At 46.2% G+C, this 16,749-nt stretch overlaps 1 protein-coding gene across 4 annotated transcripts in view; it reads right to left on the minus strand.

The window, feature by feature from the left end:
- ACACB (acetyl-CoA carboxylase beta) overlaps window positions 1–16,749 on the minus strand; it is a 123,839-nt gene that overhangs the window by 73,898 nt on the left and 33,192 nt on the right. For all 4 annotated transcript variants that reach the window (XM_059140603.1, XM_059140604.1, XM_059140605.1 and 1 more), the window contains 7 exons: window positions 8,736–8,868; window positions 6,028–6,166; window positions 3,839–3,948; window positions 3,530–3,611; window positions 2,195–2,293; window positions 858–967; window positions 642–752 (listed from right to left, as the gene is read on the minus strand). In XM_059140603.1, coding sequence (XP_058996586.1) covers window positions 642–752; window positions 858–967; window positions 2,195–2,293; window positions 3,530–3,611; window positions 3,839–3,948; window positions 6,028–6,166; window positions 8,736–8,868 — 784 coding nt within the window. The remainder of the gene's footprint in view (window positions 1–641; window positions 753–857; window positions 968–2,194; window positions 2,294–3,529; window positions 3,612–3,838; window positions 3,949–6,027; window positions 6,167–8,735; window positions 8,869–16,749) is intronic.

Genomic DNA, 16,749 nt, shown 5'->3' on the forward strand with positions numbered 1-16,749 from the left:
CCTGTGATCTCCAGTTTAGAATTTTTTTGAAACATAGAACAAAACACCATGGAAAATGAATGCTGCTCTTTAAAACACGCATGTGAACAAGGTCTAGAAGAGAGCCTAGAAATTCTAAAATAGTTGCATTAAAAACGGGAAGATCATTAGCCTACCTTTTTTTTTCTTTTTTTTAAACATTGCCAATGGGCAACTAAAACAGGTATAAAGTCTTAAAAGTGAAAAGCCAGCTACAAGTCAGTAAATACACGGTTCATTCCTAGAACAAAAGTCAGTCACCTAGAGATGTTAAAAATACCAAGACTACTAAAATTGACAAAATGTCCCCTCTTCCGACAGACATAAATATAGTCACAAACAGATAGATACTCTAGCCCTGTATCTCCAAAATCATTTAAAGTCACATATATTCACAGTATAGAACATCCAAGGAAATGGGTACGGATCAACCCAAACCAGGGACTTGTGGCAGAAAACATACACATTTGCTTCGGCCTACATCCCAGCAATATTCCAGTTCCCGAAAGTGTCCTACTTGTTTCCGACACAGTAATGCTAATGAAAATCATCTGGTGGCCAACAACTAAACACACACAGTTCCCCAAAGATATATGGAAAAGTGCTCCAAAAGAAGAGCTCACTTGTCTGAAAAGGACTGGGAAGTCCTCAGCACTCTCTGCCTTCCGGATTCCTTTCCCTCCACCGCCTTCGGATGCTTTGATCATCAAGGGAAAACCAATTTTTTCTGCCACCTGGGGGTGAAGGACAAACAGACCTCTTTAGAAGGTGGGCAGTTTCCAAGCTACTGGGATGATGATAAGGTTCCAGCATCTTGGCCCCCCAAGCCTTGTATTTACCTCTAAGCCCTCATCTATATCTTTCACACAACCCTGGTTGTAAACATCTTCTGGGACAGTGATTCTTTTCCCCTGCTGCAGATCACCTTCTGCCCATTCCACCATCAGACCTAGAAAACCACAAAAAAAAAAAAAAAAAAAAAAAAAAGCTGAATCCTCCCAAGAATGGCAGAGATACACAATATAGAAACCACAGGGCCATCCCTCACCAAAGCCTCTCTAGACCTGGGCGCTAGACCAACCATATACAGACATGGTCTTTTAATTTTTCCATAACGGCTTTTAATTTTCTTTAGGGCTGACTCAACCTTGAATGGGAAATCAAACTTAAGAAATTCAGATTGAGCCTACCACAAACAACCACATCAACCTGAACTCAAAAAAATTCCAATTCTACTCACTGGTGTCATCTATATGTAAATCACCGTTTTCTAAAACCCTGTGAAGATTTAAAATAAATAAACTTTCCATTCTGAATTTAAAATTTCATCTTTGAATGAAAAAAATAAAATTGGATAGGAAACGCCCAAAACTTTTTCCTGTTTTTAATTTATCCTAGAAATTCCACTTTTCAGAATTTATCCTAAGGAAATGATTAAAAAATACATAGAGATATAGCTAATAGACTATCAAGACTCTATTACTTTTAGTATTTTTTTTTAAGATCTTATTTATTTATGTGAGAAAGAGAGAGAACAAGCATGGAGGGTGGGAAGCAGACTCCCCTCTGAACATAGAGCCCAAGGACCCTCAACCCCAGGACCCTGAGATCATGACCCATGCCAAAGTTGGATACTTAATCGACTAAGCCACCCAGGTACCCCTACTTCTAGTATTTTTTAAAAATTAGAGTAAACAGCCTGGAAACAACCTAAACATCTAACCATAAAGGACTGTTAAATAAATTACGATATATCTATTTGATAAAATCCTATGCGGACATTTAAAATGTTCTAAAGTGTATTTATTGACATAGAAGGGTTAGTGAGAAAAAATAAGTCACAAATGATAGTAAATATAAGATCTCTGGATTTTTAAAGGATGTGCCTAGGAAAAAAAGGCTGAAAAGGTAAGCACCTAGAATATAACAAATGTTCAACACCAGGCCATAGGATTATGGATGATTTCTATTTCATTTTCTTTTTTTTTGGAATTCTGTGTTTTCTAAGCTATCTACAATGAAACTATACTACCGCTTTAATAATTTTAAAATTTAAAATAATAATAATAATTTTATAATTTTTTAATGAAAGAACAAAAAATGCATACACCTGTCACCCCCTCTGCTCAGACTGGGTGGAAGAGATCCCCCACAAAGTGAAGCTCAGGCCACTCACCGCTTCCGCTCCAGGGCAGTGTTGGGATCTGCAGTGTCTGGGCCACAATGGTGGAGGCGATCTTATCTCCCAAGGCCCACATGGCCTCACTTGGAGGGCCTGAAGCATCAGGGACAAAGGGGGAAGGCAGAATAGAGTTAGTCACAAGCCACTTGCAGCCAAGTGCCAGTCCAATGTGCAAAGAAAAGTACTCAGGTCCTAGTTCTCGAGTAGGTGAACATCAAGTTGGGGAAGGGGAAAATCTGGTATCTGCTCCTTCATCAGATGTGGAAGGAGTCTGCTGTTTTTATGTGGATTGTAAACCTCGTCAGAGTTATAACCGAAGCTATGTGGCCCCCACAGAATTCACTTCTTAGGAAGAAGGTAACAAGCTAGACCAAAGAGCAAGCTAGCATCTCAAAAAAAACTAGACCCTAGGTTAGCAAACTTCTCCTATAATGAGCCAGATCGGACCTATTTTCAGCTCTGTGGGTCTGCTTGTCTCTGTCACAAATACCCAGCTTTGCCAGTGTTGGGCCAAAGCAGCCACAGGCAGGACATAAATGCATGAGCCAGACTGTGTTTCAGTAAAACTTCATTTACAAAAGCAGTCAGCGGGCTGGACTTGGCCTGTGGGCTGGATCACCAAGCTCCAGAGGAGCTAAGGGGTAACGAGGGCCCCATGTAACAGCCAGTCAAAGACTACAGACAGAGAAAACATCAGCAAGCACAAGTTACTGGGCAGATTCTCGGGATAGCATGTGTTGATTCGTACTGAGTTGTTTCAAATACGGTGTGTATTGGAGGCCCAGCGTGAAGGAGAGGTAAGAGGGATTTATTGTGGAGGGTAAATGATTCCCCTAAACCATGCAAAGATGTCAGCATGGCTGCACACACAAAGTTTATAAATGCAAATCCTAAAACAGACGCCATCGGCAATAAGCATCATTTTCCCTCATAAGTCATAGAGACTTGGTCCCTAAATTTGGAATCCTAGGGCATTCCAAAGCCCTAAGACTAGCCCAAGAAAGGCGTGAGCTTATCAGAAATGTGACCTCCAAACCCGGTCAGATATCCGAACATGGCTGGTATCTCGGTACTGGCAGAGGCACGAGCAGAGGGTCCTGCTTGTCCAGCGTCATTCTCCTGTGGGACCCATGGCAATGGCTCCTATGTCCCTGGGTTGGCCAACCTTCCCTCCCACCCTGGCCCGGCGTGCTCCTGACCATGAAAGGGTGAGGTGGGAATATCAAACTGATTCCCACCTTGCAGGGCTACACTGGAAAGAGGACACAACCTGGCAGAATGTTCCGTCAATGCCCCGATTCCCGTCTATTGAACAGAGACACACTGTACCTAAGAAAGCAATCTCGTGCTTGCACAGGAGCTCCGGCAGTTTGGGGCTTTCGGAAGCATGGCCCCAGCCAGCCCACACCGCCTGTAAACACAGAGAGGCATGAATGAAGATCTTCCTTTGAGGAGCCCCCCCCCACCAACCCCGTCACACATGGAGGCTTTTCGTGGCATCAAAACAGCTCTGGATTTCAGAGTCTTGGAGGACCTGGAGTCTCTGTCCCTCTAGAAAGGCAGGAATGAGCTGCTCCAGAGCTCAGGGCATCACCCAACCTCCCGCGGTGGGCAGACTGGGGCACGCACCCAACCTACCTGCACGGGGATCCTCTTGGCAATGTCCACAACCAACTCCACGTTGGCATAATTGTTGTTGTTGGGCCCTCCCGGGACAGGGACATACTGATCTGCCATCTTGATATACTCTGGAATTAGATGAGAAAAGGAGAGAAAAACTGAGAGGCTCAAGTTTACTGCATGACAACCTATGGCCATTGGAAGGGTAATGGAGAAGATTCTATGGCCACAAGGGACAAGTGTGGATGATCATTTGAAGACAACTGAACATGACTTCCACTATGGGAAAACACAGAGGCATCAGGACAAGGCCTGGAAGGAACAAAGAAAGAAGGAAGGAAGCTATCAGAATGGCTGGGATGAGAGGTGGGGTGTTCGATTAATTCCTATTTCCAGTTTCTCTTAATACTGTTTTGCTATTAAACAATACAGTGTTTTTAATCACAGTGAAAAACATACAACATAAAATTTACCACCTAACTCATTTTTTGTGCATACAGTTCAATAGCATTTAGTACATTCACACTGTTGTGAAACAGATCTCCTGAAATTTTTTCTTTTGCAAATCTGAAATTCAACTCATGAAACAATACCTGCCCTTTACCCCTCCTGCAGCCCCTGGCCAGCACCACCTTTCTGTCTCTATGAAGTTCACGACTCTAGGACCTCATCTATGGGGAATCCTAGAATACTTGTCTTTTTATGACCAGTTTCTTGCACTTAGCATAGTGTCTTCCAGGTCCTTCCATGCTGTACCATGTGATAGGACTTCCTTCCTTTATAAGGCTGAATACAATACAATGTTTTCATTTTCAAATATTCATGCCCTTTACACCAGAAATTCTACTTCTCGGAAGAAATATGTGCTAAAAAAAAATCCTACTCATCGATGAAGCTCAAGAGTGATAAGAGGATGTTCACTGGACAGTGTTTTAAAGTGTGACACACTAGACTTGTGCCCAAGGCAAGGCTTAGTCACTCTGTACTAAGGAATTCTCTGGGATCCCGAGAAGGAACAGGGTAGAATTCTATGTGTGGATCCTGAAAGAGAACCAAGAGTGGCATTTCCTCCCAAGCTGCCTGCCTCCAATGTTTATGGAACACAAAAGTGTCAGCCACAGGGGAGGTCCCAGAGGCGACAGAGTGAGAAGTCAGATGAGCTCCCTCTTGTCCCTGAGCTTTTCTCTACTGTCAGAGAAGAGAAAAAAGAAAACAGACAGAGTAACACCAGGCTGGGGTCAATGCCAGGGCCCTCTGGGAAAGCCACACAGGAGGACACGGCCGGAAGGCTGGGGCAGGGAGGGGTGGAGGCCTGCTGTGCCAGGAGCTTTGGGGAAAAGCACTGTCAGCAGAAGATCCAGCATGTTCCAAGTTTCTGGGACAGGAAAGAGCTCCACTGGCCCAGGAACCGAAGAGGCCAGCGTGGCTGGAACCCAGGGTTGAAGAGCTGAGACACTGGATGGGGCCAAAAGGCCGGCAGGGCACCTTAACTGGCCTGAGGACCTGAAATTTGAGTCTGAGCGTGATGAGAGCCCCCACAGGGTAAGGCAGCCCGGGGTTCTAATCCTGCCTTCACCACATACTGGCTGTATGACATTAGGTGAATGATTTCTGTCCTTATGCCTCATCTATAAAATAGGGTTGACAATCAAATCTCTCCTCTGAGTTAAAAGGAGGCTGCTTCTGGGCAAGGCAGAGCCCAGGGCCCAGGCTCTGGGAGGGACTGGGGGACAGCATGGCAGCCTCTTAAGCATTTAGAGCTGCTAACAGGACTTGAGCTGTGTTTTTAAGAAATCATTTTGACTACTGTGTGGATAAAGGTCTGTAAAGGGATGCGATGATTCACAGGAAAAAAACAAATTGTCCAACAGTTATTTACAGAATGATCTGTGCTAACAGAGAGAAAACAAATGAACAGAAGGATGCATGATTGAAGTACAATACAGACATCTGTGGGGAAAAAGACCTGGAAAAAGAGGGGCCAATCTGCTGTAACATGGACATTTCTCCAAGATGGGATCTCCACTTTGTATAGTAGCCATTTGCATTTTTAATTAAACAAGGAAGAAAAGGCAAATAAATGCGAGCTCAGGAGAGGTACCCTGGGACTCTGGGGCCCAGGGTGGACTTGCCTGGGTATAATGGAAGAGGTGAGGGCAGGTAAGAACATGGGGTGGCAGGAGGGGAAGGAGCCAAGGCCCTGGTACCTGCATTGGCCTTCAGGTCCTCTGGGGTCACCATGACTACAAACCGGATGGCCCGCTCGTTCCGAAACATCTCATAGGCCCACCTGCGGATGGAGCGCATGCACTTCACGGCAGCGATGCCATTGTTGGCGATGAGCACCTGCACAGGGGAAATGAGGAAGGGGCCAGAGCTGCACATCTACCTGTGCTGGGAGCTGCATGCTATCCTGGGTCCATGTCACAGCTCCAGAGCTACTTTACAGCACACAGCCTGGCAGAGAGGTGCTCAAAATCTGCTATCTGCACGAATACAGAACGATCAGATGGCTGGGTGGGTGGGTGGGTGGAGAATCGAATGGATGGTTGGAGGGGTGTGTGGATGGATGGACAGGTGGGTGAGTGGACAGATGGATGGGTGGGTCGGTGGATGGATCGATGAATGGTCAGGCAGAGGATTGGATGGATGGATGGATGGACGGATGGACAGGTGGACAGATGGGTGGCTGGGTGGATAGATATATGGATGGATGGACAGACAGGTGGATGAGTGGGTGGGTGGATGGATAGATGGATGGACAGATGGGTGGGTGGGTGGATCGATGGACAGACAGTGGGTGCGTGGATGGATGGGTGGATGCATGGATGGACAGAAGGATGGATGAATGGATGGGTGGGTGGATGGATAGAAGGATGGTTGGGATGGCTGGAAGACAGAGGAATGGATCAGGGAATGGATGGATGGGTGGACAGATGGATGGATCAGATGGACAGGATGGGATGAATGAAAGATTTTGATTCCTTGGTTGGCACCCTCAAATGTTGGCACTTCCTATTTTTGAAGGCTTAGTATGTACCAAGCTACAGTACAATATATCTCACCATATATTTCACTTCACCCTCATATCAGCCCTTGAAAGTGGTTGTATTCTTATATTTATTTAGGGTTAAAGATATTAAAATTCAAGGAGTTCAGGCACTTGCCCAAGATCACACAGCAAGTAAGTGGCAGAGATGTGATTTTTGAGCCCCACACAGTCAGACCTGTGTTCTGAACTGCCCCAATCCCGTGACTACCTCTGCATTCTGGAGATTAAAGATCCTGGACTTGGTGGAGAGGAAAGGCAGTGATGCTGCCTGTCCTCAGCAACTGAGAGCAACAGAAAAGGTCCTGGTTTCAATTCTTAATGAGCCATGACCTTCCTTTGTGGCATTAGGCAGACCCCTTCCCTCTCTGAGCTTCATCTCCATGTAAGGAGCTCAGATTGGTCAACTTCCTGGCTCGGTCTATAAGAAATAAAACCAAGCTCTAGTGTTCCTGTTTTAAAAAAAGATAGGCATATGGCTTCAAAGCTTTGACTTCCACTGCAAAAACGTAATTTTAAGGCCCCTCCTATTACTGACTGATTTTCATAACAGCCCTGAAGGACAATTCTCATTAGAGAGTCGGAATGTGATTGCAGAAGGGGAAACTGAGCCCATGTGTCATATCCTGTGAGCAGATGCAGCCCAGAGCTCTGGGCTCAGATTCAGTGTTCTCTCCTTCCAGAAATACCTCCTGGAGAGCAATGATGGAACGGCAGGACTTTGGTTTTCTTAACCTTATTACCAAAGCAAATTTTGGTCAAGAAGGAAGGGCTCTGGGTGACCCCAGGACAGTCAGTTTCCCTGGGCCCCATTTTTCTAGCACATTCTGGAAGCCCCCGGGGGGGGGGTTCAAATGCCAGCTCTGCCATTGACCAGCTGTAAGACCGGGCAAGCCAGCTCCCTTCCCTGAGCCTCAGTTTCCTCTTCTGTAAAATCATATCGACTAGCAGGACAGTGGGGATGGTGAATGAGATATGATATGTAAAGCATTTCACAGGATGCCAGGCCAAGTAGGCCCTCAAAAAATCGTAGCTGCTGGGGCACCTGGGTGGCTCAGTGGGTTAAAGCCTCTGCCTTTGGCTCAGGTCATGATCCCAGGGTCCTGGGATTGAGCCCCGCATTGGGCTCTCTGCTCAGTGGGGAGCCTGCTTTCTCCTCTTGCTCTGCCTGCCTCTCTACCTACTTGTGATCTGTCTGTCAAATAAATAAATAAAAATATTTTTTAAAAAGTTGTAGCTGCTGCTGTTATTATAATCACTACCACCACATGTTCAAGTAAAGTGGAAAAGAATAAGGTCTCGTCAAACAGACCTGGGTTCAAATCCCGACTCCAGCACTAACTAGTTACATGATTTTGGACAACCAATGTCAAATCTCTCATCTTGGCTCCTGTACGAATACCCTGGGAATAATCAGTCTGTGGCCCAGAGTCTTAACCCCACGGAACAGGAAACAAAGTGAAAACCCTTTATAAACTACGGCAAATATTGGCTGATTCTCTTCATCACTATTATTTTAACATATGGGCTTTCTCTCCTGGAAGGAGTTCCACACCTCAGAAGGGCAGAGCTGGGTTTTATGGCTGCCCCTGATAACCTAGAAAGCAGTGCCTTGCACGAAGGCACCTCGCGGTCTCTGCAGACCTCAGTCTCCTCTCCTGTGAGGGGGGGTCATGCACCTGTTGCTTCTGGCTGTTGGGAGGGTGAAAGGTGATGAATTCCAGCACATAGCACTTGGCAAGTCCTCACAGAGGGGCGGCCTGGCCCTTTCTCTGCAGCGTGACCACGAGCCTGAAGCAGGTGCTCTCCCTTCCAGCTGGGAAGAGGGGCCCCCCCCACCCCCGACTACCAGGACCCCATCTCTACCTTCTCAATGACCCGGTTCCCCCCAAAGCGTGTGACAAACTCAGCCGGGGAGGCCGCAGTAAAGTCTCTGTGCAGGTCCAGCTTCTTCAGTTCTCGGCCCCTCTTCACCAGGTGGAGTCCAGACATGCTAGGTCTGAAGAGGAAAGAGGACAGACCTGATGAGCCAGGAAGCCTGGGCCACTCGGGGAGAGAGTCAGAGGCCTAGTACCTACAAACAACATCAACAGAGAAGTGGGAGCCCATCAGATGCCCCCACTGCTTTATAGTTCTCACCGGGGACCTTGAAGCATTTCACAAGGAGATTCAAGAGGCCGGTGTAGGAATGAAGCAGGAGTGATCCCCTGACCTGCCCCCCAAGCTGTACATTGAGCTCTTTAATCCTAAAATAATTTTTACTTTCTTTGTTCCCAATTCAGGAGCTCAAATAATACAAAAAAACAAACAAACAAAACAAAACAAAACAAAACAAAAAAAAACCAAAAACTTACAGGGAGGGGAGGTTTATGATCAGGGAGAAAGTCTACACAGTCCAATATTTAAGACTTATTAAACAGTACTGATTGCCTTCATGCAGTTTTCTGTACGTGCATCTCAAAATTTTTGTAACTGAAAACCAAATAATGTGTGACAACCAGGGTACCTGGGTGGCTCAGTTGGTTAAATGCCTGACTCTTAATTTCAGCTCAGGTCAGGATCTCAGGGTCATGAGATTGAGCCCTAGGTCAGGGGAGTTGTGGTCTATGCTCAGTGGAGAGTCTGCTTGAGATCCCCCCCCCCCACTGCCTGCCCCTGTGCTCACACACTCAAAGAGAGAAAAAAAGAGAAAAAGAAAATTCTTTTTAAAAAACTGTATGACAACCAAATGGTGGCTCCTTGCCCCATTCCCTCCAGAACCAAATACCAGAGGAAATCACTTACTTTCTTGGCATTGATACCTCTCCATAGTTTTGAGCAATGTCACCATTGTGTGTACATAATTTAAAACACATAATTTAAAACACAAAATACAGCTCTTTGATCTGGAGAGTCAAGGAAGGAGTTCTCTTACTCGGCCATCCCATCTTCTTCCCATCACCCAATCTCTCAGTGCAGGCATACTGCAGTCTGGCAGATTTCATATGTGGGATTTCATGAGTCTGGGATTATTCATGGATGAGGGCTGGGGTAGACCAGATCTTCCTTTCTTCTTTTTTCCTGGAGACAGAGGGTTTTTTTGTTTTTTGTTTTTTGGGAGGTTTTTTTTTTTTTTTTTTTTTTTTTTTTTTGCGTAGCTCTCCTTGTACCTATTGCTAATGCCATCCATTCCTTCTCATATCCTCCATTATGTCATATCCATGACATAATTGATTAGCTCCATCATTCTTCATTGTCAACATCCCTCCTGGAGGCGTCATTCTGAGACTTCCTTTTGCTGATATCCTTAGGATTCTTTTTATCTTTCCTCAGGGTTTGATCCCTAATTTGGGGGATCAAATGGCTCCCTCTTTCTTGGTGAACTCCCTTGATTTGGAGGGACATATTCTCCAGTAGTTGTATTTGGTTGAAAAGATGGTACAATGGGACAGCCCCTGATGATGGTACCCTCAACATGCATACCCTGCTTTTGGCTGCCCTGGGCTACCTCATCACTATCATCTTGGAGATTCCCTTTGATTCTACATTGGATCTCTGTTTCCCATCTTCCATGTATTGCTCTTCTTTGGTTTCTTATCTTGTTTCAGTGGAAGGCATCCTTCAGTAGCTTTCTAAGAAAAGATGTTTAGGAGTGAGGGATAGGGGTAGTACATGATTCATAGTCTTGCAAGTTCTCAAACTGTCTTTCTTCTGATCTCATGTTTGACCCTATCATTTGGCTATATATGGAATTCTATAATGGAAAACCTTTTCCTTCAGAGTTTTGGAAACCTTGTGCCATTGTGTCATGGCTTCCAATGTGTATGGCTAGAATCACAGTTGTTCTGATATCTTGATTCTTCACAGGTGACCTGTTTTTCTGTATCCAGAAGCTTATAGGATCTTGTCTCTGTCTTCCATAGTCTACAGTTTCCCAGGGATGCACTCAGGTATGTGCCTCCTTCCATCTAGCAATGTGGAAACTCATATCCTGGAATTTGTCTTCAAGTATTTCCAATGATTTTCCTGCATAGTTTTCCTCTATTCTTTCCAGAAGCCTTATTATTTGGATGTTGAAATTCTTTTTTTTAAGATTTTTTTTATTTATTTGACAGAGTGAGAGAGAGATCACAAGTAGGCAGAGCAGAAGACGGGGGTGGGGGGAAGCAGGCTCTCTGCTGAGCAGAGAGCCCGATGTGGGGCTCAATCTCAGGACCCTGAGATCATGAACTTAGCCGAAGGCAGAGGCATAACCAGGCAGAGGCATAACTGAGCCACCCAGGCACCCCTGGATGTTGAAATTCTTAAAACTGGCCACCAAGTTTCTGTCTTTTTCCCCCCTCTCCTATTTCCTATCATTTGTCTTTTGCTTTCTGGGCTAATTCCTTCAGTCTTCTCTCCTAACCTGGTGCTGCATTTTTTAATACCCAAGAGCTTGTTACTGGGTTGCAAAGTTTCCTTGTTGTGAAACCTATTCCTAACTGTACAACCCCCTCCCTGGCTTGAAAAGGGGTATTAATGGCTGCTTTTTCAAGTTCTCTTCTCCTGGCATGGTTTCTGTTTCTTCCAAGTCTCCTGTGTTCCTCTGTTTTTTGGGGATCTCCTCTCCATACTAGAAACAGTACTCAGACCTCAGTCACTTCCTCGTGACCAAGAGCAAAAACTAAAGGGCTGATAGAAGGTACTGAGATGGGGCCAGTGGATGCTGAGCTCAATGCTCAAGATAGGAGAAGGGGGGCTGCTTTATACCGGGGAACCCCAAGTACACTAGAGTTTTCTTCCTTCAGCGGTCCAATTCTCAAATGGCCAGGAGCTGGGGAAGGGGTGGTAGGGGAAGGGGTGGTGGGAGAAGTGGTGGGACAGGTATGAGGGTGGAGGACAGGGAAGATTTCAGAATTCAGCCCCTACACAGACCCTGATCCCTGTTTGGGATACAGACCTCATATGCCTCCGCTATGCCCATCAATGCCCAGTCCCAAGACCCTTTGTTTTTCCCTCTCCAGGGAATGAATCACCCATTTTCTGTTGGGGTACAAGTGGGCAGGCAAGAAGATCTGGGCATCTTTTACCCAGTTCTTCTCATTTTGGTACCCCCCCTTCCCCCCAGGTGCAGAGGTACCTGACTCTGCCAGCCCCCACGCCTTTCAGAGTACAGATCCATGTTCTCAGCTGTCCCCACTGCTGCTTTAGGACTCAGCCCTCTTGGTTCTACTAAGCCAGTTACTGCTTGTCCATTTGCTTCTGGCCTCTAAAGTGCTGTTGCTAATCTTCCCCACTGTTCTACCAGGCTTGATGGGTTTCATCTAACTTAAAAAAAAAAAAAATCTCTTTGCTGTTGTTTGGTGGGACATTGACAGGAAGAGGATCAGGCATGCACATTCAGTCTACTTTCTCTTTTTTCTTTTCCTTTCAAGATTTATTTATTTGAGAGAGAGAAAGCACGGAGTGGGGCAGCAGGAGAGAGAGTCTTAAGCAGACTCCGTGCCGAGCATAGAGCCCAATGCATGCTTGATCCCATGACCCTGAGATCACAACCCCAGCCAAAACCAAGAGTTGGAAACCCAACCGACTGTGCCACCCTGGCAGGTGCCCCTCAGTCCACTTTCTTAAGGTAGTGATAAGGCACTAAGCTGAGAACTATCTATAAAGAATTAGGCTAGCAGTTAACCACCCACACGTGTCCAGTGGCTATTGAGGGGGCAAGGATGGATATGCCTCCATCTATCATCTGAGCAAAACCCAGGAAAATTGGAAGCAAATACAGAGTTAGGAAATAAAAATTCCATTTTATAGATGGGCAAATGGAGGCCCAGACAGGCAAAGGGGTCACAGAGCACATCAGCAGGCCTGGGGCTGTTTCTACCACACCAGGAAATGCCGGGTGTGGGCATTTCCTGCTATGCCAAGTGTTCGTGTCTAGTACAAGTTCCGTATGGGAAAGCCTCTGACAAACCTGCCATCTGCCCCACTCCCCAGGGTGAGCTGCCAAAGGATCTGCCCATCACAAAGGAAAACACAGAGCTCTGGGCTAGGGAAACAAAAAGAGAAATGAACAATGTGTTTCCAGGACACAAGAGGGTATGTTTTCAATGAAGACTTTCTCCACTCAACTGGGTTTAGCCATAGGGCCTGAATGAATGAACAGACAGATGAACAAACGATCTCCAGCCTAAGATAAACTCACTACCTACCACAAACGGTGAGCACATTTTCTCCTAAGACTTCCTAGGACGGAACTGCTGAAACAAGATCTTAGAAAAGTACTTTGGAAAGTCAGTATCATCTTGCAAATGAGAACAGTGCTTTTATCATAATTACATCCCATCAACCAGCAAGTAGCTCAGTTTATTCTTAGTGACTTTATTTCTTTACAGAAACAGGCAGATGTGGCCAGAAGGCCCTAATCTGCAGGCTCCTGATCTCAGAAAACAGATGCCAAAATGTTAATGGCAACCATCTCAGGTGGTGGAGTTACTGGTGGTTTCCGTTCTCTTCTCCATCTATATTTTTTAAGTTTCTTGCAACGATATGTTATTCTTTTAAAGATTATATTTATTTGAGAGAGAGAAAGAGAACACAAGTGGGTGTTGTGGGGGCAGAGGGAGAGGGGGAAGCAGACTCCCTTCTGAGCAGGGAGCCCCATGGGGGCTGGATCCTAGGACCCTGAGATCATGACCTGAGCTGAAGGCAGACGCTTAACCATCTGAGCCACTGAGGTGTCCTAATGATATATTATTTTCAATAAGAAGAAAGCTATGAATTTTTTAATAGGGAGGCCAAAGCTCTGGCCATTTTGGCATCTGTTGGGCAAGGCGCTCAGCATTTCTAGCTGTACGATGAGGATAGTAACACATACCTCACTATGTTGTATAGGTTAAATAACACATAGAAAGTAAAAGATGGCTTTTGGCACCAGTGAACTCTATTATCATATTTCAGTGCAGTGAAACTGAAAGGATCAGGGGCTGCTGATCTCCCAAGTTCACCAGGAAATGCATCAGACTCTCCTCTGGCCAGGGTCTCCTCACCAACCATCCACTCTGTTTACAGCCTTCCCCAACTGGCTGGCTTGATCTTTTGGCTTCAGATGGTCTCAGACATCCCACTTCCAACACAAACATTAAAACTCTAGCAACCTTGGGACACCTGGGTGGCTCAGTTGGTTGGACGACTGCTTTCGGCTCAGGTCATAACCCTGGAGTCCCGGAATCGAGTCCCAAATCGGGCTCCCAGCTCACAGGGAGTCTGCTTCTCCCTCTGACCTTCTCCTCACTCATACTCTCTCTCACTGCCTCTCTCTCAAATAAATAAATAAAATCTTTAAAACTCTAGCAACCTGGCCTAAAGCACAGCAAAGAAAAGTTAACCAGGAGAAAACCACTATTTCGTAGCCTGGAAAAACCATTCTCAGCCGCCATTTTGATTACAAAACTGATGAGAGAACCCCTTCTTCAGGTGGGTCACAAGCCCATCATAACTAACTAGGTGGGTGAACACACAGTGTGTGCCCTGTTTCAGACCCAGTCTCCAGGCTACTGGCTATTTTTATTTGTTTTTGACAAAGCTAGAAGCCAATCAGCATTGGCTCTGGAGGGCTGACCTTTGGCCGGCATTTGTTCCAAGGTGGGCAGAGGACAAACTATTCCAGGATGACTTTGGAAATGGCTTCATGTGCAATCCACTACACAGCAGAGCTGTCAGCCCAGCGCTGAGCAGAGTCAGCTGCTCAGGCACAAGCCCAGGCAGAAACACCAGGAGGGAAGGAATAAACATTCTTGAGTGTCACTGTGCATCAGGTACAGGGGGCTTCATGCTGAATCCCCACATCCCTGTGCATGGAGGGCTGCCATTCCCTGCTCACGAGGAAGAAACTGAGGACCAGAGAGGCTCAATGACCTTAAGTCACACAGCTGGCAGATGGCAATGCTGGGCTTCCAATCTAACTCCGACCGCCCACCTCCTCATCCCCCACCCCACCCTACCCCAAGTCTAAGGTTGAGGCAGAAAGATCATTGAGATAAATGGGAGTGACTTTACAGTCTAGACATCAAAAAACAAGCACCTACATCGGGGAGGCAATCTGTGGGGCTGCCGGGCTCTCGGCTGAGGCCAGCTTTGTTCCCCAAGAGACATATGGCCCATGTCTGCAGACATTTTTTGGGTTTCCAACTAAGCAGGGGGTGGGAGGTTGAGGGGGATGCTACTGGCATCTAGAAGGAAGAGGCCAGGAATGCTGTTCAATATTCTAGAATGCTCCAGACAGCCCCCACCACAAAGCAGCACAAGGCCCCAAATGTCAACAGAAACCCTGATAGGTTAGAGCCGTCCCCCCAGGCTTTGAACACAGACTCTACTTCTGAAGACCTACACAATCTTGAGGAAGCTGCCTCAGTTCCCTCACAGAATGGCAATATTGACAACATTAATAGCGTCTGCCTCAGAAAGCGTGTGTCCAGCGTTCAGCACGGGGCATTCTGTGCAGTAAAGAGCTTTAGCTGAGGTGCCTCTCTGCAGGGGAGCCATGATTAAGAGCCCCAGTATGGAGCCATCAGGCTGAGGCCTTGACATTAACTAGCCCTTCCATCCCTCCCCTGGCCCTCCCTTCTCATTTATAAAACAGGGATGGCAGCTGCTGAGGCCTGATGGACGTAAAGTTCTCACTATTATCACTAAGCAAGTAAGGAAGAAAGGACACTGTAGAGCTTAGTCAAGGCTGCTGACTTTGAATTCATTTTTGGGCTCCTAGACAAATGGAACCAATGGAACCAATGGGAGATTTCTTAGGCTACCTGCCCCCTCAGCGCTTCCCGAGACGGCCATCTTGGCTAGACCAGGAGTCATTAAGCTCGGGTCCAAAGCCCAAATTCAGGCTGCCACCTGCTTTGGACCTCCCACAGGCTGATCATAGCTTTTACATTTTTAAATGGTTGAAAGAATCTTATTGCGTGACATGTGAAAATTACGTGAATTTCGAACTTCTATAAATTGTGATTGGAATCCCATTGCACCCATTCAATGATGTATTCTCTGTGGCTGCTGGGGCAGTAAATGGCAGAGCTGAGTAGATGTGACAGAGACCACATGGTCTCAAAGCCAGAAATATTTACCATTTGGCCCTGGACAAAAATAGTTTGCCAACTCTGAGTTAAGCAGTGATTTTCAGCCTTGACTCTACCCTCCAGCATGAAAGATTTTAAAAATGCTGGTGGCCAGGCCGCACCTGGACTAATTCATCAGCATGCCTAGGATGGAAGGATTGTTGGAAGCGAAGGGAGCACACCCAGGTATCTACTTCTTCAAATGCCCGCCCCCCTCCCCGGGAATTCAAATGTGCAGGTGGGGGTGAGAACCACCCATAGCTCACCAACCAACATTTCAACATGGCAGCTGGCCTTGGTTCTGAGCAGAATTTCCAGAGCAGTGAAACCACTTATAATGAGACAATTTCAATTACTGAAGGTTTATGCTTTCAGATTAAAGTGGTTTGTGTAGTCATCTTTGGGACTAAAGTGTACAATAAAGTGCGATTCAAGATTTATATGTTAAACTTTTGTGTAAATAGCCTTACAGATTGAGGGTGGGGGTGAGGAATGTGTCCTTTGTGGACCACATGGCCCGCTTTGGGTAACAATAGGGTTTGAAGGGTTTTGCCAGAGAAGTTATGTCAGGGCTTGGAAAGTACAAGAAACAGGACTACCATGCTCCACCAAAAACTTAGTGCACAAGAAAGACCATGATCCATACCCGATCCCTGCCCCTCTGCAGGTCCTTTGTTCAGACACACCCTGAGCAATCCAAGAAGGGTCCCCCTGAAGGCTCCATTATTCTCCTTTGCAGAAGGACCAGGAAACTAGAAGGTCAGTCTCCCTCCTGGATGGCTGGCTAAATATCTGAGGCATAT

Source organism: Mustela lutreola, chromosome 11 (genome assembly GCF_030435805.1).
Source record: "Mustela lutreola isolate mMusLut2 chromosome 11, mMusLut2.pri, whole genome shotgun sequence".
Classification (NCBI taxonomy): Eukaryota; Metazoa; Chordata; class Mammalia; order Carnivora; family Mustelidae; genus Mustela; species Mustela lutreola.